Source organism: Hypanus sabinus, chromosome 3 (genome assembly GCF_030144855.1).
Source record: "Hypanus sabinus isolate sHypSab1 chromosome 3, sHypSab1.hap1, whole genome shotgun sequence".
In the NCBI taxonomy this organism is placed as follows: Eukaryota; Metazoa; Chordata; class Chondrichthyes; order Myliobatiformes; family Dasyatidae; genus Hypanus; species Hypanus sabinus.
Window position 1 is genome coordinate 77044342 of NC_082708.1, and position 24500 is coordinate 77068841.

Sequence of the window (24500 nt, forward strand, 5' to 3'; positions counted from 1 at the left end):
TGTACAACATTAAAATTATAAGCAGTGACTGTTGTTTTGTCTGAAATGAAGAATAGGACTCAGCAATTACCTGAGCTTAAAACAAAGGCTCACAAAATTTACTTAGGCTATGGAGTGTTGATATCTCAGCACTTTCTACATGAGATTCATAGTGTCCAGGAACAATGCAGGCAGTGGGGTAGCTGATCAACCTATCGTGTTAAAGTAGCAAGACAAGCAGCCAGGTACGAAACACAAGTAGCTGTGCAAGAACTGAAATAAAGATTGAAACAGCAACATGAAATTATAGGTGAAAATTTATTAGGAAAATGCTTAGAATACAATTTTTTAAATGTATACTTTTTTTTAAGAGAATAAGTGTCCAGCTTGTATATTTTGGAGCTATACTTTAGAGAGATTATTCATTGCTGTTTTATGATTTGCTGTGATGTTTAAGCTCACCAATCTCTGCATATGCCTTAATTTGTCTTAAAACAATTAGCAACTAATTTCAAATTGGTATATATCTTAACAATGATTTTTATAAGGTTTTATTGATTCTAAAATCATAACAGCACACCATAAGGCAGATCAGAGTAAGTCTAGCAGTGTCTTCTAGATTTTTTTCACTTACTTGCTTTTGTAAGGATGCCAGTAGTTATTAGGCTTGCTAAATAATCATGGTGAAAACTGAAAACCTCTCTTACTATACAATGATAATGACCATTGTTTAAGTAAATTGTGCATGGAAGATATCTGACTCTGCATTATTGAAATTCCACAAGTCTGTATGGTCAAAGAATCTAAGTAGACTATACATAAATTAAAATATGAATTTAACTTGCAGGAATTCAATCAAAAAACAATGAAGGTTCGGAGGGACATAAACAAAACACACCAGAAAAAAATACTAATTCAGCTGTTACAAAGGCACTCTCAAATGCTGGTTGGGATCCCTTTAAAAATTTAAATCCAACATCGCTTCCAACAACAAACATGATGAAAGCTGAGAATGATGGTGCTGCTGCAAGGGATTGTCCTTCTCCACGGACAATGATTGCTATTGAGGCTGCCATGTTAGAAAGTGGTTCAGATGATGGAACAGAGTCTGGAGAAGATAAATTATTGCCACTTGGATGTAGTAGCACTCTTTATTCAGCTGATACTGCTTCCAAAAATATAAACGTGTCACCGAGGACACATCAAGCCATACAGCAAGCTTTAGAAGAAGATGAATTAATAAATATTGCAAAGAAGGGCAATGAAAGTGAATGCAGCAATGGTAGAAAGCAAGTAGCCAAAAGCTGCAGCTCAAATGATGAGCATAAAGATCAAGAGGTATTTGACAGTGATTGTGAAGATCTTGCAATACCATTAAGTCCAAAGACCACTCAAAGAAAATCTAGAGAACACAGAAATGGTGAAAATTGCAAAATGCAATCGAAGCTTCCTGCAGCGGAGGGAGTTTCTCCAGTCAGTACAACAGAACAAAATAACAATGTTGCAACAGGAGATGCAACCAAACATAAAATTGAACAGTTAAGTTTTCAAACTTTGGAAAATGTGAAGGAGCACAGGAGTATTAATGAGGAGCACTTGGATAGTAACAGCAGGAAATGTATTCACCCACCTGGGACAGTTAATTTCCTAGAAAATCAGAGCATGAACAGTGAAACTATTCCAGGTGTACAACAACCTTTATTTATTCCTGCTCTGGGCACTCAGCCTTCTGATGATCCTAAAAAGCTTCCCTCACCACAGATACAAGGAGAACTAGATGAAGACTCTACTGAAGAATCATATGGAGATCAGGAAAAGTATGCAAACAATGAAGACCAAAGTGACTCAGAGGGTAATTTTTTTTACTCTGGAAGGCTAAGGAGCATTGTGAGGGGATAAGAGTGAAATGGAAGCATACTAAAATACTATTGTGGGCTCTCACTATGGGAGTTGAAATTATACCACTGATGATGGTACACATAATCTGTTCTAAAAATGTCATTCTACATATTTGGGTAATTTCCATAAGGTGTTAAATAATTGGATAGTCCTGCCCTGCTTTAACTTTCCAAAATGCATCACTTCATAGTTAAATTACAGGAATAGTGTGAAATCCATTAGGGTCACTTTTTCTACTTTTACCATTTTCTGTCCCAGAAATTAATACTTGTTTTGATGTCCAGGTAGCTTCATTGAAGTCATTAATACCAATAAAACCCCACCGAAAAATGAGCTCTTTCCTCTTGATATCTTCGTACCCTTGATTCCGGCAAGTGAACCCATGCTGAAGCCTGCTGATGATCTGGAAGGTAGTTTTGAAACTACACAGATAGTCGAGGAACAATCTGCAGTTATCGGTGATCATGTGGACAAAATTGAGAAAATTGTTCAACAAGGTACGAAGGAAGAGACTGATCAACCCAAATGGGCAGATGTGGAAGAAGCCACAACTAATGAATGGAGTGAACTAAATCTGGTAAAGATGAACATACATTCATACTTAAATATTTTGTCAGACTGAAGACCCCTTGGTGGGCATTAATGACCAGAGATGAAAGAGAAAGTCCTAGGTCAATACTTGTCTCTTAACCAGAATTCCCAAAACAAGTTAGTTGATCATTTATTTCATTTCTGTTTGTGAGGCCTTGTTCAGAAATTATCTGATGTGTTTTCTTACTATTGTGATAGGAACGGGTGTTTAAAAAGTGTTTCAAAGTGCCTTGGTGTTTTTTAAGATCAGATTTGTTGTTAATGTAATTTCTAGATGAAGCTTGCCATATGACTTATTCTTTACTCCAATTTGCCTACAGGACAATTTCCTCTGTCTCTACCAACCAATCCCATACAAGGCAGATGCATCAATTTTAATTTTCTCATGCTTTCTTAGTTTGTGAATATGACCAGGAATTTATAGATCAGTTTACTTAAAATCCTTTGTCAAGAAGTTTACCAGGAGGCTAGTTGAATGTGGAAGATAGTGCATTGGCAAAGTAGCTCTTTGTCCACAGCTACAGTTGTACTGCCAGCTTTGGGGATTAAAGATTCTTTCTATGTCTTTTGGGATACTTGATGTCTAGGCATTATTTATCAAACAACTTAAGTATTATCAGCATATTTATTGTGCTGTATAGATGCAATCTTATTAAATGAAACATAACTGGAATTTTGTTGTTATTATGCAGGGTGATGTAGAGGAATTAGAAAACAGCTTGTTCTTGGAACAATCTGGTCTACAATCTCAGAAACAAAAGCAGGAACGTGTTGCTGCCACTATCACAGGACAAATGTACCTGGAAACTCAGGTAAAATAACTATGATGGAGTAAGTACCCATCTGTAAACTCAATAATGTTGCATTTATAACAAATAGGGTATATTGGGTATATTCTGTACATTTAACTTGAAAAATTAATTTTCTCTCTCCAGTGATACTGCATGCTATATTTACAGTATTTTGTAGTTTTCTTGTACACACTGTGTTTCTTCCATCTTGTTTAGTTGAAGACCACCCAGGTTTTCTCATGTCCTAAAATCATTATAATTCTGCAATGTTTCCTCTTTTTGCAACACAGCCATTTTCAAACTTATCCAATTTAATCCAGTGAATGATTTAGATATTTCAGAGAAATATGACATCTGCGGAGAACTACCCATTCCTCAATGTTCAAGTGTTACCAGTATAAGAGCAAATGTGTTTACAGCAATGATTTTTGCCAATGATTTGGACCTACTGCATTCCAAAGGTGAACTCCTTGGGATGTCTAGGAAATACAGTAGGTGCAAAGTTATTAAGATTTCTCCATTTTTGATGGGAAAATCCTTGCTTTTGAGAACCTACCCTAGTTAACCCATGACAGGTTAAAACTGGTTCTGGGATAGTCTCACCATTCATTTAAATCGATTAAATTCATTATTAACTGTCCTTTTTAAAGTGGTTTATTTGAGTCATTGATAGCTATTTTTCTAAAAAAAAATTAGGGACTTGATTCCAGAACCAACTGGATTTAACAGCCAATCAGGTTTAGTGAGTTTCTCATTTAAAAATCAAAGCTTTACCTTGAAACAAAATCTGAATTTTACACTAATTGAGGAAAGTGGTTTCAACATTAAACATGTAGAAAATGCTTTTTATTTGACAGACAGACAAACAGATATACTTTATTGATCCTGAGGGAAATTGGGTTTCGTTACAGTCGCGCCAACCAAGGATAGTGTAGAAATATAGCAATATAAAACCACAAATAATTAAATAATAGTAAGTTAATTATGACAAGTGGAAAAAAGTCCAGGACCAGCCTATTGGCTCAGGGTGTCTGACACTCCGAAGGAGGTGTTATAAAGTTTGGCAGCCACAGGCGCAGGAATGACTTCCTATGATGCTTAGTGTTACATGTCGGTGGAATGAGTCTCTGGCTGAATGTCCTGCTGTGCCTAACCAGTACATTATGGAGTGGATGGGAGACATTGTCCAAGATGGCACGCAAATTGGACAGCATCCTCTTTTCAGACACCACCGTCAGAGAGTCCAGTCCCCACCCCCCCAACAACATCACTGGCCTTACAAATGAGTTTGTTGATTCCGTTGGTGTCTGCTACCCTCAGCCTGCTGCCCCAGCATACAACAGCAAACATAATAGCACCGGCCACCACAGACTCATAGAACATCCTCAGCATCGTCTGGCAGATGTTAAAGGACCTCAGTCTCCTCAGGAAATAGAGATGGCTTTGACCCTTCTTGTAGACAGCCTCAGTGTTCTTTGACCAGTCCAGTTTATTGTCCATTTGCATCCCCAGGTATTTGTAATCCTCCATGTCCCTTGGATGGAAACAGGGGTCACCGGTACCTTAGCCCTCCACAGGTCCACCACCAGCTCCTTAGTCTTTTTCACATTAAGCTGCAGATGATTCTGCTCACACCATGTGACAAAGTTTCCCACCGTAGCCCTGTACTCAGCCTCATTTCCCTTGCTGATGCTTCCACCTATGGCAGAGTCATCAGAAAACTTCTGAAGGTGGCAATACTCTGTGCAGTAGTTGAAGTCTGAGGTGTAGATGGTGAAGAGAAAGGGAGACAGGACAGTCCCCTGTGGAGCCCCAGTGCTGCTGACTGCTTACTCTGTCTGACACACAGCGTTGCAAGCGCATGTACTGTGGTCTGCCAGTCAGGTAATCAATAATCCATGACACCACGGAAGCATCCACCTGCATCACTGTCAGCTTCTCACCCAGCAGAGCAGGGCAGATGGTGTTGAACGCACTGGAGAAGTCAAAAAACATGACCCTCACAGTGCTTGCTGGCTTGTCCAGGTGGGCATAGACACAGTTCAGCAGATAGACGATGGCATCCTCAACTCCTAGTCGGGGCTGATAGGTGAACAGGAGGGGGTCTAAGTGTGGCCTAACCATATGCCAGAGCTGCTCTCGAACAAGTCTCTCCAGGGTCTTCATGATGTGGGAGGTCAATGCCACCGGTCTGTAGTCATTGGAGCCACTGGGGCGTGGCGTCTTCGGTACAGGAATGAGGCAGGACATCTTCCACAGCACAGGAACCCTCTGGAGACTCAGGCTCAGGTTGAAGATATGGTGAGGTACTCCACATAGCTGGGGGGCACAGGCTTTGAGCACCCTGGGGCTGACACCATCTGGGCCTGCAGCCATGCTTGGGTGGAGACGTTTCAGCTGTCTTCTCACCTGTTCAGTTGTGAAGCCCACCGTGGTGGTTTCAGGTGGGGGAGGGGTGTAGTCATGAGAGCAGGGTGGGGGGCTGTGAGGAGGGGTAGGAGGGGAGAGTGGAGTATGTGTTGGTTGGGGGCCGACAACAGATGAATCATGTGGGGGATGGGCAGGGCCACAATGTCAAATCTGTTGGAAGAACAGGTTACGTTTTTTGGCCCTGTCAACACTGCTTTCAGCTACTCTATTGCCAGTTTGCCGGAACCCAGTGATGGTCTTCATCCCACTCCAGACCTCTCTCGTGTTTAAATTTTCTTTACACTTTATGGATGCAATCTTCCTTCCTGAACCATTAATTTGCCTGCTACTAATTTTACTTAATTGAGAAAATTGTAAAAATTTAAAGTAAATTACACTAAGTATTTTCTGTGATTTATTTAAAATCATTTGTGTTCCAAAGTAATCTCCTGGTTTTCAGAATATGGTGTGATAAATATTGCTGAAAGTCACTGCACTAGAAATTTCAATTAAAGATGCCAGATTTGTGTTTATACAATGATGTAAAGTTATAAGTAAACATGCCTGATACTAAAGTGCAGATACTGTAATGCCAGAGATGTCCTACAATAGGGTTTTATGATTGCAACTCTTCATATTGGGAAGGAAGCAAACTATTGCCACTATGCTGTGAAGATTTGATTTATTTTAATGACTATTGCAATTTATTTGTTTGTAGGAGTTGTTGCGAATTTTTGGAATTCCTTATATTGTTGCTCCCATGGAGGCAGAAGCTCAATGTGCTTACCTGGATATGACTGACCAAACTAGTGGAACCATCACTGATGATAGCGATATATGGCTGTTTGGAGCACGTCATGTGTATAAGAATTTCTTCAGTCAAGATAAATATGTGGAATATTATCAGTACATCCATATTCATAACCAACTTGGTGAGCACCATTTTTGTAGATGTGAAAATAAGCTTCTGATCTCCAGGATTGGTTTCAGTCTCCTGAAGGGCCTGAGATTAATATTTCCCTTTAGTCCACTTTCTCCCCATACTTTTAGTTTATTATGTAATGAAAAGTGTGGATGGGAACGGTGGATATTCTCCCAACCTATTGTCCGAAGACACTTCATTCCATGTTCTTGGTGTTTTTTGCTTGAGTGTTGTTTATTTATTTATTTTCTTTCTTTTTCTATTTGCACAGTTTGTTGTCTTTTGCCCCCTAGTGGGCGGTCCTGTTGGGGGTGGTCTTTCATTGATTTTGCGATGTTCTTGTACTTACTGTGAATGCCTGCAAGAAAATGAATCTCCGGGTTGTATATAATGACACGTATATACTTTGATAATAAAATTACTTTAAACTTTTGAAGAAGAAGTTTCTGTACATGATTCTTTGAACATGCAAAGCAGGACTAGCTAATTTATCAATTTCATCTGTTCAAAACTAAAACAAACTACTGTAATTGTTTCAGTTTTAGCTTATGTAACGTAAGTACAGTGGATTCTGGTTAATCGGGGCAGCCGTTTATTTGAGACAACTCATAAAAAGCAAAAACTAATCGAGAAAATAACCAGATTCCCTTTGTTTATTTGGGACATTATGCCAGTAACTGGAGCAGGGGACTGTTACCAGTTTCTAACTATCTTTGGTCATGTGCACTTGTGTGGCCTTTAGACACTACACGGTGCTTAGAGCAAACAGTTTTTAAATAGCGTTAGTTGTGTGCACTTATGTTCAAAAAGCAGCAATTTTCATCATTGATAGTTGTTGAGAAATAAGCAGTAATACAATTCAGAATTAGCGGTTGGAGATCCCAGAAACAGCCGGGAGTGAAAAGGGAACTATTTCACTACTTCAATAAGTTAGGAACTAAAAAAGAATTTGGAAATATCAATCATCATCTTGAAAATTGTATGAAGCCAGTCTATTATCTGCACTAGGTGTATACGCTGGTCCATCAAAAAACACTGCAGTATCATTTCTCCTTTGATAACAATTAGGAACTAATACACAGTTTTGTTTACTATAGTAGTATTGATAGTGTTCTAATTAGTTTTTATTTCATTTAAATACATAATTGGTCACTCGAACAATTATTTGTTTTAATATGATTTTTACATTTTCCATGAAACTTCAGCTAATTGGGCCAAAATATTCTGGTCCTGATGTGTCCCAATTAACTGTATATGGTTGAATGTAACTTATTAATACATTGTTTGAAAATAAGTTTATTGGGTGAAAGTATTGTTCTTCTGAATTATAAATTATGAAATAAAAACAAACTGCTACAAAACATCAGCAGGTTATGCAACATTTGTGGAAGCAGAATATTTCAAGTCAAAGATGCTTCAACAGAATTGTGAAAAATAAAGTAAAATTATCACAATAGTAATTTATCAGTAAACTGCTCTGTCTTAAGGGCAGTAAACTACCAAAAAAAAATCAAATTAACTCTAATACACAAAGGATAACAGAATAACTGTTAATTGAAAATATTAAATTTGCATCCCAAATGTCAGCAAAATTGACAACTTCTTTGAATCTTCAACAATATGTTATAAGGATTGCATTAGATTCCAATTTCCACCAATAACACTGATAAAAATTTTTAAAGTGTAAAGTATTTCAAAAGGGTTTAACTGAGCCTCATCAAATCAAATCTGACATTGACTACCCATGGTTTTAAATAGCATCTTAATGGAGAAGGAAACAGTGCTGTGAAAATAAGAATGGACAATAGAGCAAAATTAGAGGAATATGTGATGTTGTGTTGTCATACTGGAGATGAAGAGTGATGAAGAAAAGAGGATACAGAAAAAAATACAAGAATATTTAAATGGAGATATTGCCAATCAAAAACCAATGTAAATCAGCCAGTTTCCTAAATGGAATGAATTTGGTGTGAGTTAGGATACTATCAACTATTGTGAAGTCAAGAGTTGATGAAGGTTGAGCGTTTTGGCTGCTAGTGATCCAAAGCATGAACAACATTGGGTGGTACTTTAGAAATAGAAATCCTTAATGCCATAGATATTTGGTCCAAAGTAAATGAAAGTATTGGAAATACTCATCAACCAAGCAGCATTATTGAAAAGAAAAATGAGTTAATATTTCAGATTAACAAAATTGCTTCAGAATATTTTATTTTTCTCCCCAGAAGCTGCCTGACTTGCTGAGTATTTGTTGCACTTGGTCTTCCAGTATCTGGTGAATAACAGAAATTTTGTATTTGATCTAAAGTTCACCATGAGGTTGAAAATGGCTCATCTTGTGGGTTATTGCTGGAGTAAAAGTCATAACATAAGAATTTTGTTATTAGTATTAATTACACTTTTCACGTTCTTGTGTTCCAGGCCTTGATAGACGAAAACTGATCAACCTTGCTTATTTTCTGGGCAGTGACTACACGGAGGGGATCCCTGGTGTAGGTTACGTAACAGCAATGGAACTCCTCAACGAATTCCTTGGGTCTGGACTAGAGCCACTTTATCGTATTCGGTAGGTTATAATGTGGTATCGTATGTCAGAGATTCTATCCTGTTGACTTTTACTGGTCAGTAGCAACAGAATAGAATGTGAATATTATGAGTCCAGTTGGCTCCATACCTTCATTCCTTTGATTGTTCACATAATATTTATCTCGATGTGGACTTTAATCAATATTTTTAATCTTGTGAGTAATAAATTCCAATAAATTAAGCTCTCCAAATTCTTTTTCTTGAGCTCGCCAAATTTAGTGGGGGGGGGGGAAGCTCCAGTGTGCTAGATTAACCTTGTAACCTGCATGATTGATCCATGACAGCAGACATTTCCAGACTCTGCAGTGTTCCATTAGGTAATTGATCATCTGTTTCTATGTTTATCATTGTAACCAATAGTTTGTAAGATCGTGCTAAATGGAGCAGCATAGAACCAACTGAATAGCTATCTTTATCATGTAATAGATAAAAATAACATTTTCATCCTGATCCTTCCAAAGTCTGCACATGGGATTTTTGGAAATGTTAGTCTTGTGAACAAGCACCAATGGAAAATGCTGATATATTGTTTGTAGTCTTTTGATCTTTATGACAAATGGTATTCTGCAGCTGCATTCTATTAGGTAAGGAAATCACTGCTGAATATATAGATTTATTGAATGTTGTACACATTTTTACAAAGAAAAAGCACTTGCAGTTCTTTACCATCTACTATATAAAATATATTTGCTTTTGCATTTTCGCTTATTCTTACCTTGAAGCATTGAGCATTTGGGGATAAAGGCTCACTGTTTGGATGTTTTATTTATGTGCTGTAGTCATTGTCAAAGTTCTAATTACAAATAAAAAGTACTTGTATGAAATATTAATTGTCCTAAAACACAGAAATGTGCACCACAGGAACAGGCCCTTCAGCCTATGATGTCTGTTCTAACCATGATGCCAGTCCAGCTGATATCACTTTGCCAGCACAAGGTCCAGATCTCTCTACTCTTTGCCTGCTGCTGTCACTTCTGCTCTATCAGTTTTAATGAAATTTATTTCATTCCAATTGTGAATTTGGCCCCTGTGAATTCAGTATGTGACAATTTTACCCATCTTTAATTACTGGAATTGCATATATTATTGGAAAGTATTTGTAATATTCCAGATCTGTGGAATAGTTCTATGAAAATGCAGCATTAGTTACGGATTGCTAAAACTTATGTTCTTCAGAGATTGGTGGACTGAAGCCCAGAAAAATAAAAAATTAAGAGAGAATCCAAGTGATACAAAAGTGAAGAAAAAACTGCGTCACCTGGACATCTCTTCAGGGTTTCCAAATCCAGATGTGGCAGAAGCATATTTAAAACCGGTTGTCGATGAATCCAAAGAATCACTCTCCTGGGGAAGACCAGACCTTGATGAGATCAGAGAATATCCTTTTGTAGAAAGGTGTAACAAAAAATAGCATACACTCAGTGGATACTTTATTAGATACATCCTTGCCTAATAAAGTGGCCACTGATTATATTCATGGTATTCTACAGCTGTAGCCCATCTACTTCAAGGTATTGTGAATTCAGAGGTGTTATTCTGCACACCACTGTTGTAATGTGAGGATAATTGAATTACTGTTACCTTCCTGTCAGCTTGAACCAGTCAGGCCATTCTCCTCCAACCTATATTATTATCAAGGCATTTTTTCCTACAGGCTTACTGCCTATTGGATGTTTTATGTTTCTCTGTAAACTCAAGACTGTTGTGTGTGAAAATCCCAGGAGATCAACAGTTTTTAATACTCAAACCACCGTGTTTGACAATCATTCCATGGCAAATTATTTAATGACATTTTTTCACATTGGTCTAAACAGCAACTGGATCTTTTGACTATGTATCCATGCTTTTATGCATTGGGTTGCTGCCACATGATTAACTAATTAGATATTTGCATTAGCAAGCAGGTGTACAGGTGTATCTAATAAAACGGCCACTGAATGTATATAATTTATTGGAAGTTAATACATTTCTTATTGTCCACATTTGATTTATTTCAATGCTAGTTAGTTACTTGCTACAGTGCTGCTAGGAAGTTTGTGAACCCTGTAGAATTTTCCACATTTCTGCATAAATGACGTAAAATTTGATTAACACACACAAAATGCTGGTGGAACGCAGCAGGCCAGGCAGCATCTATAAGGAGAAGCACTGTCGACGTTTCGGGCCAAGATCTTTCATCAGGACTAACTGAAAGGAAAGATAGTAAGAGATTTGAAAGTAGTGGGGGGAGGAGGAAATGCAAAATGATAGGAGAAGACCAGAGGGGGTGGGATGAAGCCAAGAGCTGGGAAGGTGATTGGCGAAAGTGATACAGAGCTGGAGAAGGGAAAGGATCATGGGACGGGAGGCCTTGGGAGAAAGAAAGGGGGGGCGGGAAGAAGCACCGGATGGAGATGGAGAACAGGCAAACAACTAAATATGTCAGGGATGGGGTAAGAAGGGGAGGAGGGGTATTAATGGAAGTTAGAGGTCAATGTTCATGCCACCAGGTTGGAGGCTACCCAGCCCCCTTCTTACCCCATCCCTGATATATTTAGTTGTTTGCCTGTTCTCCATCTCCCTCTGGTGCTTCTTCCCCCCCCCCCCCCACCCACCGCCTTTCTTTCTCTCGAGGCCTCCCGTCCCATGATCCTTTCCTTCTCCAGCTCTCTTATCACTTTCGCCAATCACCTCTTCCAGCTCTTGGCTTCATCCCACCCCCTCCGGTCTTCTCCTATCATTTTGCATTTCCCCCTCCCCCCACGACTTTCAAATCTCTTACTATCTTGCCTTTCAGTTAGTCCTGACGAAGGGTCTCAGCCTGAAACGTCGACAGTGCTTCTCCTTATAGATGCTGCCTGGCCTGTTGTGTTCCACCAGCATTTTGTGTGTGTTGTTTGAATTTTCAGCATCTGCAGATTTCCTCATGTTTAAAATTTGATTAGATCTTCATGTAAGTCCTAAAAGTAGGTAAAGAGAATGCAGTTAAATAAATAACACAAAAAATTATATTTGTTCATTTATTTATTGAGAAAAATGATCCAATATTACATTTATGTGTTGGAAAAAGTATGTGAACCTTTGCTTTCAGTTTGACTCTCCCCCCCCGTACAGCAATAATGTCAACCAAACGTTTCCAGTAACTGTTACCTATCCTGCACATCAGCTTGGAGGAATTTTAGGCATTTCATCCTTACAGAACTGCTTCAACTCTGGGATGTTGTTGTCTTCCTTGCATAAACTGATAGCATCAGCTCCTTCCACAACATTTCTTTAGGATTAAGGTCAGGACTTTGACTAGGCCATTCCAAAACTCAAATTTTCTTCTTTTTAAACTGTTCTGTTGTTGATTTACTCTGTCTTTTGGATCGTTTTCTTGTTGCTTTATTCAACGTTTATTAAGCTTCAGGTGACAGACTGCTACCCTGTAAAATTCTTCTGTAAAATATCTTGATACAATTTTGAATTCATTGTTCCCTCAATGATTGCAAGCTGACCAAACCCTGAGACAGAAAAGCAGCCCCAAACCATGATGCTCCTTCCACCCTGCATCACAGTTAGGATGAGGTTTTGATGTTGGTGTGCGGTGCCCATTTTTGTCCAAACATAGCAATGTGCATTCCTGCCATAAAGTTTAACTTCTATCTCGTCTGTCCATAGAGCGTTGTCCCAGAAGCATTGTAGAACATCCATATGGTCTTTTGCAAACTTGAGACATGCAGGCTTTTTTTTGGAGAGCAGTAGTTTCCTCTGTGGTGACATTACATGAACACCATGTACGTTCAGTGTTTTTCTTAAAGTGGGCTCATGTACAGAGACCTTAGCAAGTTCAAGAGATATGTGCAGGTCTTTTGCTGTTACCCTTGGATTCTTTTTTACCTTCTTCAGCATTGCACGTTGTGCTCTTGGTGTGATCTTTACAGGATGTCCACTCCTAGGGAGCATCTCCTCCATTTGTAGACAATTTCTCTTACTGTAGACAGATGAATACTCAGGTCTTTAGAAATACTTTTGGGGCCTTTTACAGATTGATGCATCTCTGCAATTCTTCTAAGATGCTTGAAAGTTGTTTTGATTGAGGCATAGTACACTTAAACAGATCTTAAGAAGAACAGGCTCTGTCAGTAGCCTAACTTAATGTCTTTTTTATAGGGCAGGGCACTTCTACAACCCACACCTCCAATCTCATCTCATTGATTGGAACACCTGACTCCAAAAAGCTTTTGTAGAAGGCATTAACCCAGAGGTTCACATACTTTTTCGAACAAATACATGTAATATTGGATCATTTTTCTTAATAAGTAAATGAACAAGTATAATGTTTTTGTGTTATTTATTTAATTGGGTTCTCTATTCTAGTTTTCGCACTTGCAGGAAGATTTGATCACATTTTAGGTCATATTTATGCAGAAGTAGAGAAAATTCTACAGGGTTCACAAACTTTCTAGCACCACTGTTTATGTATTAATGGTAGTGTTCTTTGGGCTACATTTGTAAACTGGATTACTTTGTATTATGTATCAACATATCTGTTATGCAAAAAGCAGATGAAAAATATTGGAAACAGAGCTTAACTAAGTTCTGGCCATGTAGCACTTGTTTCCACAAGCTATAAAATAGACATCCATCTCCTGTGAATTTTGGATACCACTGGAAAAATACCATAAGTGGGAACTGCAGCAGAATAATTTCAATTTTTATCTCATTCCTTTCTGCAATTTTTTTTCTCAATCCCTACAAATTATTACTTGGCAAACCCCTTTAATCTGCAGAACAAACTGAATCATCATCATTCTCACCATCCCAGTGATCTAGAAGTTTGAAAAGCCTTTCAAATGTGATTGCTCAGAACTGACAAAATGTAAACAATGTTAAATGTTTCATTCATGTCAGCTTAGTCCTTTGACTGGCCTGTGGTAATCAAATCCTAGACGTGCCCTCTAAGCTTTCTCCACAGTTTTCACTGGACATGCTGGTTAAAGTTATAGAACTAATCTCTTAATATCTGTTCCAGAGATGTAAGATTCTCACCATTAACTGGAGGAGTTAAATTCAAGTAATTAAATGAATCTGGCCAGGTTGTGGTTTTCTCATACAATGTAGTATATCCAGACTGATCCATTTTGTTATTTTCATTCACTTCTTTTAATTATTAAAACTTTGTTGGTTTATCTTTGACTACTGGCAAATTTTGTCAGAATCGTTTTGGTTGGACAAGGAAGAAGACTGATGAAGTATTTTTACCTGTAATGAAGCAGCTCAACGCTCAACAAGTATGTCTGAAATGAACAGCAGGAAGTGTTTTATTCCAGTAAATTGTTTTGTTTCCTATTGGTATTTGTACATTAGGAGCTATACTGTTGACCTAGGGTTTCTATGCTTCAATTGATAATCATTTTCATTTCTAAATCAGAAGTTTCTACATTCAGATCTTGTTTATAGGTTTCTGGGATAAACTAGCACTGCCTTTTGGATGTGGTTCTAAATGGTTAGCCGTATAAGATTCATAGAACAAGGAAGTTAATTCTCTCACCAGCATTAATCTCTTAACTGGCATTCAACAAAATAAATTATTAGGCTGTTTATGGAAGCTAGGCTATTTAACAATGGGTTCTGGTGTTTTCTACATCAGGACAATGAAAAGTATTACCTTGACTGTGAAGTGCACTGGACTTGCCAAGTTTGTCAAAGGTGCTTCACTAATTCAATGAAGTTGAAAAGAAATTGAGTACTGTAATTAGTGCTTTGTTATTTAAGTTTTAGTTTTAAATTCAGGAATGATGAATAAGGCCCCTTTTCCCTAAGGAGGAAATGAGATTTACTTATTTTTGTTTATTTATTGAGGTATGGTGAGTAGTAGGCCTGCCATGCCGCCCAACAACCCTGTTTACAATGACCGATTAAGCTACTAACTGGTACAGTGAGAGGAAACCGGATCACCAGGAAAACACCTACAGACTCCTTACAAAAGATGTCAGAATTGAACTCCAAACACCGATGTCCCAAGTTGTTATAGCATCACTCTAACTGCTATACTACTACGGCATCCAGTAAGAGTCTTTTGACTGGGGAAATAATGTCCCACAGGGTTCATTTGAAAAACATTTAATCTTGTTAAAAAAAAAATTGATGTCAATTCTTTTCCTTGGCATTTGATATACTGGACCATATTAAGTTGACAGTCCTTGCAGGACTGTCAGTCGTTCACAGCATTGTCTTCTGTATCTATAAAGCAAAAATACAAAGTGAATATATATCATGGGTAGCAAGTCCAAGCAGCAGCAGCAGTCCAGAAATCCAGCACTTGGTTGCAGGTAATCTGCCTGTATTTTTTACTTAAGAAACTTTGAAGTGTAGAAACCTAATGCTAATGTAATGGATGCATCTGATTCTCAACCAGAATAATATAAATATCACAGGCAATTTTTTAGGTTGGCTACCTAGAGTGGGTAGTATTAAATTTTCTAATCCCTGAAAGAGATATAATGTTACTCATGTGATTAACTAGTAGCTAGTTGGTTCCGCTGCAATTTCAGTGATTTAAGCATGCAACCAGTGTAAGCCATGCTGATCATTCATTAACTGAATGTATCAGATGAAGACCAGTGTTATGCGCTGATAGCTCCAATTAAAAGTCAAACAGATGGCTTTGTCAATTGCTTACCACTCCCTCCCAGGCAATGATGGCCTTGCCCTTTCAGAAGTGTGTCCTTGATCTGAGCTATCCCATCCCACCCTCTCTGCAATTTACACGTATCTTGTTTTTATCACTCTCCTAATAAAGGACTGTGTACTCTTGATTTATGTTTCTCTCTTTTTATATGCAAATTCTGTCTGACTTGCTTAGTGCTAGAGGCAGGTACAATTACACCATTTAAAAGATATTTGTACATTGGGTAGGAAAGTCTGAGGCTACGTCCACACTGCACCGGATAAATCCATAATGGAAGCTTTTTCTCTTCGCTTTCAGCCTCCATCCACACTAAAACAGCGTTTTCATCCCCTGAAACCAGAAATTTTCAGAAATGCTGTCCAGAGTGTGTAATTTTGAAAACACCAGATTGGTCGGAGCAGTGTGGACAAGGTAACCGGAGAAATCTAAAAACGCTGTCATGACTTGCCAGAACAGATGGTGACGGCATTATGCCATTTCATTGTTTTCTTGAAAGCAACCTAACAATTTCAGAATAGGCAGCAACGAGATTGAAGCTGGAAGAGTTAGAAATGTACTCACCAATACTTTGACCTATAACTTACTGAATAAATAAGTGTACTCACTTTGCCCTGTTTTCTGTCCTTGCACATGTGAAAATGGTTTACCTATTTATGCAAGTACTTCTCTGACAATAGATGTGTAACAGCCTAATGTGACATTGTATGGAAATACAAGATAACACTGATGCAGACATGTTTTATACATTTAACAAGGTGCTTTATTAATGCAACAGAGTTGGTCAGTTTTTCAATGTTTGTCGTCAGCCAGGTCAGATTGTCCGTGAACTCCATGTCGGTTGCCTCCATACGCTTCAGTATTTGTTTTTTTAGTTTTAAGTCCTCCTGCGTAAGAACCAACAGCTGTCCGTCGTTCAAGTTTTTCTAGTGCATAACTGAACCAGCACGCACTTTCACAGCGAGATTAGACACCAACCATGTCGCTTATTTTTGGTAGATGTGTCCTGCGCATGCGCAGTAGGAGGAGATTCGCCGAAATCTCCGTCTCAACATGAACAGAGATATGTTTTAAAACGCATAGTGTGAACGCATATCGTTTTTATGTGAAACCGGCGTTTTCAAAATTATCCAGTCTAGTGTGGACGTAGCCTAAGGTCCACACTAGACCAGATAATTTTGAAAATACTGGTTTCGCGTAAAAACGATAGGCGTTCAAACCAAGTGTTTTTGAAAGTTTCTCCGTCCACATTGAAACAGAGATTACAGTGAATCACCTCCTACTGCGCATGCACAGGATACATCTACCGAAAATAAGCGACATGTTTGGTGTCGAATCTCGCTGTGAAAGTGCGTGTTTGTTCAGTTACGGACTAGAAAAACTTAAACAACGGACGGCTGTTGGTTCTCACACAGGAGGACTTAAAACTGAAAAAAACAAATACTGGAGTGTATGGAGGCAACCGACAGGGAGTTCAAGGACAGTATGACCCGGCTGATGACGAACATTGAAAAACTGAAACTCTGTTGCATTAATAAAGCACCTTGTTAAATGTATAAAACATGTCTGCATCAGTATTATCTTGTATTTTGATACAATGTTACATTAGGCTGTTACACATCTATTGTCAGAGAGGAACTTGCATAAATTGGTAACCACCTTCATACGAGCAAGGACAGAAAACAGGGCAAAGTGAGTATACTTATTTATTCAGTAAGTTATGGGTCAAAGTGTTTGGTGAGTACATTTCTAACTCTTCTGGCTTCAGTCTCGTTGTCATCTGTTCTGAAATTGTTAGGTTGCGTTCAAGAAAACAATGAAATGGCGCACTGCCATCACCATGACAGCATTTTTAGATTTCTCCAGTTACCCCCGTCCACACTGCTTCAGCCAATCCGGCACTTTCAAAATTACCCACCCTGGAAAGCATTTCAGAAAAGCTCCGCTTTCAGTGGACTAAATCACCATTTTAATGTGAATGGAGGGTCAAAATGAAGAGAAAAGGCTTTGGTTATGGATTTATCCGGTGTAGTGTGAACGTAGCCTTAGAGGAATATGGAGCTAAAAGCAGGGAAATGGGGTTACCGTAAGTTACCTTGATCAACATGGAATGAGTTGGGCTGAAGAAACTGTTTTCCAACTGTTTATCTCTGGGTCTGCCCTCTAGTTTTTAACATTTCTTTGACTATCTATCTCACTTGTACCTCTCATAATTTTATATACCTCTATCTAGGTTTGCCCAACATCCTGATGAATCTCTTCTGCACCCTCTCCAAAACCTCCCATTGTTTCTTAATCTGAAGAGCAGAACTGCAGTCCTCCAAATGTGACCTAATTAAAGTTTATACAGCTACAACATGACTTGCCAATTTTTATACTTCATGCCCAAACTGAGAAAGGCTAGTGTGCCATATACTCTTGTGATTACCTTATTCACTTGTGTTTCCACTTTCAGGAAGATGATGGACTTGTGCTCCAAGATCCCCCCTTCAAAGGGACGTGCCATTTCCTGTACTGCTCTTGCATTTGACCTCCCAAAATGCATCACCTCACATGTTCAGGTTAAACTCCATCTGCCATTTCTCCATCCAAACTTCCTGCTGATCGTAACATATCCTTTGACTACCTTCCTTGCTACCCACAACTTCATCAATGTTCACTGCCTGCAAACTTACCAATCTAACCATCTGCATTTTCATTGAAAACGTTTAAAAGCACCATTCTTCACAGACAACTAGTCAAAAATGTACCTCCAACCCTACCATATCCCTTTTGAATCCAACCTGTCAACCCACTGTCAATCCCAAATGGCTTAATCTTCTGGACCAACCTTCAATAAGGGACCTTGATAAATGTTTTACTACAATCCATGCAGACATCCATTGCCCTACTCTTTTCCAGTTATCTTTGTTGCTTCCTCAGAAAGCTTGAATGTGTGAGACAGAACCTTGCCTGTGCAAAGTCATTCTTTTCCACATTCAAGTAAGTCCTATTCCTAAGAATCTTAAATAATTTCCCTATCACTGTTGAATGACGCACCGCCCCATAGTTTCATGCATTATCCCTGTTATCTTTAGACAGGGATGTTAGTTATTCTCCCAGCTTCTCGCTAAAGAGGATACAAAAATCTCTTTCAGTTTTCCAGCAATCTCTTCCCTTGCCTCTTTCAGTAACCCTGGGATTTTAGCTCTCCTAATTCCCTGTTTAAGTTCTCTCCTGCTCACTATATATTCCTCAGGGGCTAGTCTGATTTCTGCTTCCTAAACCTTGCGTACACTTTCTTTTCCCTTTTTGATTAAACATACAATATCATTTGTTAATCATGGCTCCCAACTTGCATGCCATCCTGAATTCTAACCAGCAGGCCTTTAAGAGACTCTCACATGAAGACGTGAAAAGTCTGTAGATGCTGGAAATCCAAAGCAGCGCACACAAAATGCTGACTTGCTGTGTTCCTCTAGAATTTTCTGTGTCTCACATATCACGTATAAGGATTTACTGCCAAACAGCTACTTCCAATCTACTTCTCCCAAGTTTTACCTAACATTGTTGTAATTGGCTTTCTTTCAATTACGCATTTTCACCTGAGAGCTAGTCTTATCCTTATCCATAAATATTTTCAAACTTACGGAATTTAATCACTACAACCCCCCCCCCCCCCCCAACATACACACACCAAAGTTTCAATCACAATGTACAATGTCTACTACAGATAGTTGGACTATCTGCATGTTGTTTCAAGAAATGCTTCTGAATGTACCTAACAAATTCTGCTCATTTCTCGGGGGCTAAGGAAGTCTTACTCAATGTTGGGAAAGTTAAAAATCACCCATTACACAAACGTTTTTGTATCTTTCCATCATTAGTCCATATATCTGATCCTTTATCTCCTGCTAGCTGTTTGGGGTGCCTATAGGGCCAAGTAAGTTCTCCTGTCTCAAAATGAGCTCTTCTCATTTGACTTTGCTGGATGATTCCTCCAAAATATCTATGACATTCTCAATAATGAGTAATACAGCTTCCTCACCTCTTTACATCCTTTTCAGTGATGTGTGAACTATCTAAACCTTGCATTGTTGAGCTGCCAAGTTGTGCCCTTATGTCAAATAAGTTTTTGTAATGGCTACAAAACCGCAGTGCCAAGTACTAATCCAGGCCATAAGCTCATCTATTTAGAGTCTGGATCCCTTGCATTAAAATAAACACAATCAGTCCTGCCGTGCTCATTAATTTTTCTCTGCCTGTACTTTCTGTTAGACCTGCTTGTTTGATTCTCTATGCTCTCCTCAATCTCTCCACTTGTTGGCCTATTGCTCTAGTGATTTTATATGTTAAAATCCTCTTGCATAACCTACCAAACCTCACTGCAAGGATACTGCAGCTCCTCCAGTTAGGATGCAACCCTTTTCTCTTGTACAGGTACCACCTGCCAAAGAAGAGAGTTTAATGATTAATCATTTTTCTTTTCTATATTCATTTTGTCATGAAACCAGTCATAAGATTCCTAAAAGCACCATTGCTGATATTAACTTCTGATTTTGTGAACTATTGTAAGCATTTAATTTATTTTGCAGTCACAACCACGTATTGACACCTTCTTCAGGGTGGAACAATATGAGAAGCAAACAATAAAAAGCCAAAGGCTTCGCAGAGCTGTGACATGCATGTTGAGAAAAGAAGAAGAAGAAACTTCAACAGAGGGACATGTAACTACTGATACACCAAAGGGGACTGCTAACTCAGCAGAAAAGTCTCAGGAAGTTGCCTTGGGAACCAAAAGTAAATTCAGCAATTCCCAATTAAAATGCAGAAAGAGAAAGCAGCCAAAGAAATCTCCAGGTCAGCTAACTGGAGGAGGTTTCATTGGACCAATTAATCTCTCTGAAGAGTCAAGCCATTCTGAAGATGACGAGTCTGAATTTATGCCAAAAAAATACTCCAAAACAATGAATTTTGTTAGAAAAATACCAGAAGAGCAGATGAAAGATAAAACTGCCCATAGGAGTGGTAGCTCAAGTGAGGAGAATGAAGATGATAACTGTATGGTGACAGCTAAACCTGTGTTTGTTCATAGAGGAAAGATGAAAGGACTTAAAACAAAGCAAAGAATGAAATTAAAGAAATAAGTATTCGCCAGTACAACAGCCTTTTCTGTAACTGGTAAATAGATATTGGTTTGAAGTACTTATGTTTCAGCAGGATGAAATTTGAAGACTTGTCTCTTTCAAAATCTGTTAATTCAAGGTTAAATCCCATTGCTGTCTATTAGAGGCCCAAAGTTCTGATTATCCAACTTGCAAGCAATTCACAGTTGGAATAAATGTATGCTTGTCATGTGAAATATTGCTTGAAAAACTTTTAAAGTTTGTAATTTATCTGAAGTTTTGGTTCAAAGCTGCTACTTTGAATGATTTATCATGTTTCAGTGTGGGAAAAAAATCAATTTTACTATGCAGGGTAGATTAAAGGCATTTTTAAAGACATCATGATCATGTGCAGCAGAAGATAACCTGGAAAACCATGTGAATATGTTGTATTGATTAAATTTATACCACAAAATGGTGACTTGTACAAATCAACCCACAACAACTTCTGTTTATAGGAAAATACATTATTGTGATCTTCAAAGTATCTGGGACAAAGCTACTGCCAAAATTTATTTAAGCCATTGATCAGGTTGCACATTAACTAATCCACTGATACTTTTTAAACATTCCGGTTTCTGAAACTTCTGGGTACTGTATTGTGACATTCTACAGATTAATTTACAAATGTGGACTATTGTGGAATTTATTTCTATAATTGTTTTTTTTTAGAACTTGTGAAATGTTTGAAAATAGAAATATTCATGAATGCAGACAATATGTTTCCAAGACTTCTGACAGATTTGATATGCCAGAGACAACTGCCGGCGGGACTATTTGGCTCTTGTCGTGGAATGGTAATAAATTATGGCTAATTTAGAAGTCTCATTCATTTTGCTCCTACCTGCTGATGGATCATTTTGTATAAATTGTTGCACTTTGATGTTGAGGAATAAATGCAATCAAAATATTTGGTAGAAAATAGCAGAGGTTTTACAAATCTCTCCTTTGGTTTGATTTGTGGAAATTATTTTTTTCAGATCTGTCTAATTGCAAGTTGTACTTTTCATATAAATTGTCTTGCATACTCACTTCCTCTTTCCTTTCGCTAACTCCTCACTCACAGCACATACTCCTCCTGGTTTTATCTGTTTGTAGGGTGAGATAGTTAATGGGTCTTGCAGTTATTCTTGACTGACAGTGCTGACAGGCTATCCAGTTGCTCTCAAGCAGTCCTAATGGATTAGAACATGCTTGCAAAATAAACACACTATTTGCATTCAAATGGTAGTGGTAATTTCTTTCAGGGAGTAGATCTGCAAGTAAGCATAAGTTGTCAAAGGTTCCAATCTGAGTTACATTATAATTATAATTATGAGCACTTGTTGCATTTCCTTGTCCATCTCGCCATTCATAAACTCTCCAGTGATTGAATTCATAATTAGTATAAATGCATATTAGTTCAATTTTTGGCAGATCAGAACATACTGATTATTTTAAACCAATGATTTCAATAGCTAGCTTCTGGCTACGTGCAGAGTGCAAGTCTGACTTCGGTACCTATACCTTACAACATTCATTAGAAAACAGTAAAGAAACTATTGGAAAAGTAAATACAAGTAAATAGTTTTTTAAAATCTTAATGTTGCTAATACATTTCAACACTTCTAATCCGGATGCAAGGGGTGTTGAGCTGATGAAGATCTTAGGCGCAGCTTTGGGCTGGGTGACAAAATCTATATCCGCATGGTGGGTTTGTCCTAGTGCAAGGTATAGACAATTTAAACGCCAGCCCAGATCGGAGGCAAGAGCCAATTTTGCTTGCTCTCCGCTTGTGGTTAAGATGTCGCTACTGAGCGTGTGCAACAGGTTCTAATAGTCAAAAAGACCATAAGGTATAGGAACAGAAGTGGGCCATTCAGCCCATCAAGTCTGCTCCGCCATTCATTCACGGGCTGATCCAATTCTTCCAGTCATCCCCACTTCCAGGTCTTCTCCCCATATCCTTTGATGCCCTGGCTAAACAAGAACCTGTCCATCTCTGCCTTAAATGCATCAATTGACTTGGCCTCCATAGCCATTCGTGGCAACAAATTCCACAGATTTACTTCCTTCTGACTAAAGTAATTTCTTGGTACCTCTGTTCTAACTGGACAACCTTCAATCCGGTAGCCGTGCCCTCTTGTCCTAGACTCCTCTACCATGGGAAATAACTTTGCCATATCTAATCTGTTAAGGCCTTTTAACATTTGGACTGTTTCTGTGAGATTCCCCCTTCATTCTCCTGAACTCCAGGGAATACAGCCCAAGAGCTGTCAGATGTTCCTCATACGGCAACCATTTCATTCCTGGAATCATTCTCGTGAATCTCCTCTGGACCTTCTTCAATGGCAGTATATCCTTTCTAAAATAAGGAGCCCAAAACTGCACACAGTATTCCAAGTATGGGCTCACAAGTGCCTTATAAAACCTCAACATTACACCCCTGCTCTTATATTCTATACCTCTAGAAATGAATGCCAACATTGCATTTGCCTTCTTCACCACCGACTCAACCTGGAGGTTAACCTTTAGGGTATCCTGCACAAGGACTCACAAGTCCCTTTGCATCTCTGCATTTTGAAATTTCTCTCCATCTAAATAATAGCCAGTTTATTTCTTCCACTGAAGTGTATGACCATACAATTTACAACATTGTATTTCATTTGCCACTTCTTTACCAATTCCCCTAAACTATCTAAGTCTCTTTGCAGGCTCTCTGTTTCCTTAACACTACCCACTCCTCCACTTATCTTTGTATCATTGGCAAATTTAGCCACAAATTCATTAATCCCATTGTCCAAATTATTAACATACATTGCAAAAAGGAGCAGTCACAACAATGACCCCTGTGGAGCTCCACTGGTAACGGGCAGTCACCCAGAATAGGATCCCTTTATTCCCACTCTCTTTTTTTCTGCTGATCAGCCAATGTTCCACCCTTGCTAGTAATTTCCCTGTAATTACATGGATTCTTGCTAAGCAGCCTCATATGCTTCTGAAGTACACTGCATCTCCTTTATCTACCCTGCTTGTAATTTCCTCAAAAAAATTGCAGTAGGTTAGTCAGGCTGGATTTTCCTTTCAGGAAACCATGCTGGCTTTGGACTATCTTGTCATGTGCCTCCAGGTGCTCCATAATCTCATCCCTAACCATTGATTTCAATAACTTCCCAACCACTGATGTCAGGCTAACAGGTCTATAGATTCCTTTCTGCTGCCTCCAACCCTTCTTAAATAGCGGAGTAACATTTGCAGTTTTCCAGTCATCCAGTACAATGCCAGAATCGATGATTGAAAGATTATTGTTGATGCCTCCGCAATCTCTCCAGCTACTTCCTTTAGAATCCAAGGGTGCATTCCATCAGGTCCACGATATTTATCCACCCTCAGACGATTAAGCTTCCTGAGCACCTTCTCAGTCGTAATTTGCTCTGCACATACTTCACTCCCCTGACACTCCTAAATGTCCAGTATACTGCAGATGTCTTCCACTGTTAAGACTCATGCAAAATATGCACTCAGTTCCTCTGCAATCTCTGCGTCTCTCA

The 24500-nt window shown here is 38.6% G+C and overlaps 1 protein-coding gene across 1 annotated transcript in view; it reads left to right on the forward strand.

Annotated features, from left to right (window-relative positions):
• Positions 1-21798, forward strand: part of ercc5 (excision repair cross-complementation group 5) — a 142818-nt gene extending 121020 nt beyond the window's left edge. Inside the window, exons 19-26 of the mRNA XM_059963446.1 lie at positions 827-1831; positions 2163-2455; positions 3162-3281; positions 6388-6601; positions 9013-9157; positions 10354-10553; positions 14344-14429; positions 20401-21798. Of these exons, the coding sequence (XP_059819429.1) occupies positions 827-1831; positions 2163-2455; positions 3162-3281; positions 6388-6601; positions 9013-9157; positions 10354-10553; positions 14344-14429; positions 20401-20952 (2615 nt within the window). The 3' untranslated portion in view covers positions 20953-21798. The remainder of the gene's footprint in view (positions 1-826; positions 1832-2162; positions 2456-3161; positions 3282-6387; positions 6602-9012; positions 9158-10353; positions 10554-14343; positions 14430-20400) is intronic.
• Positions 21799-24500: the final 2702 nt, after the last annotated feature.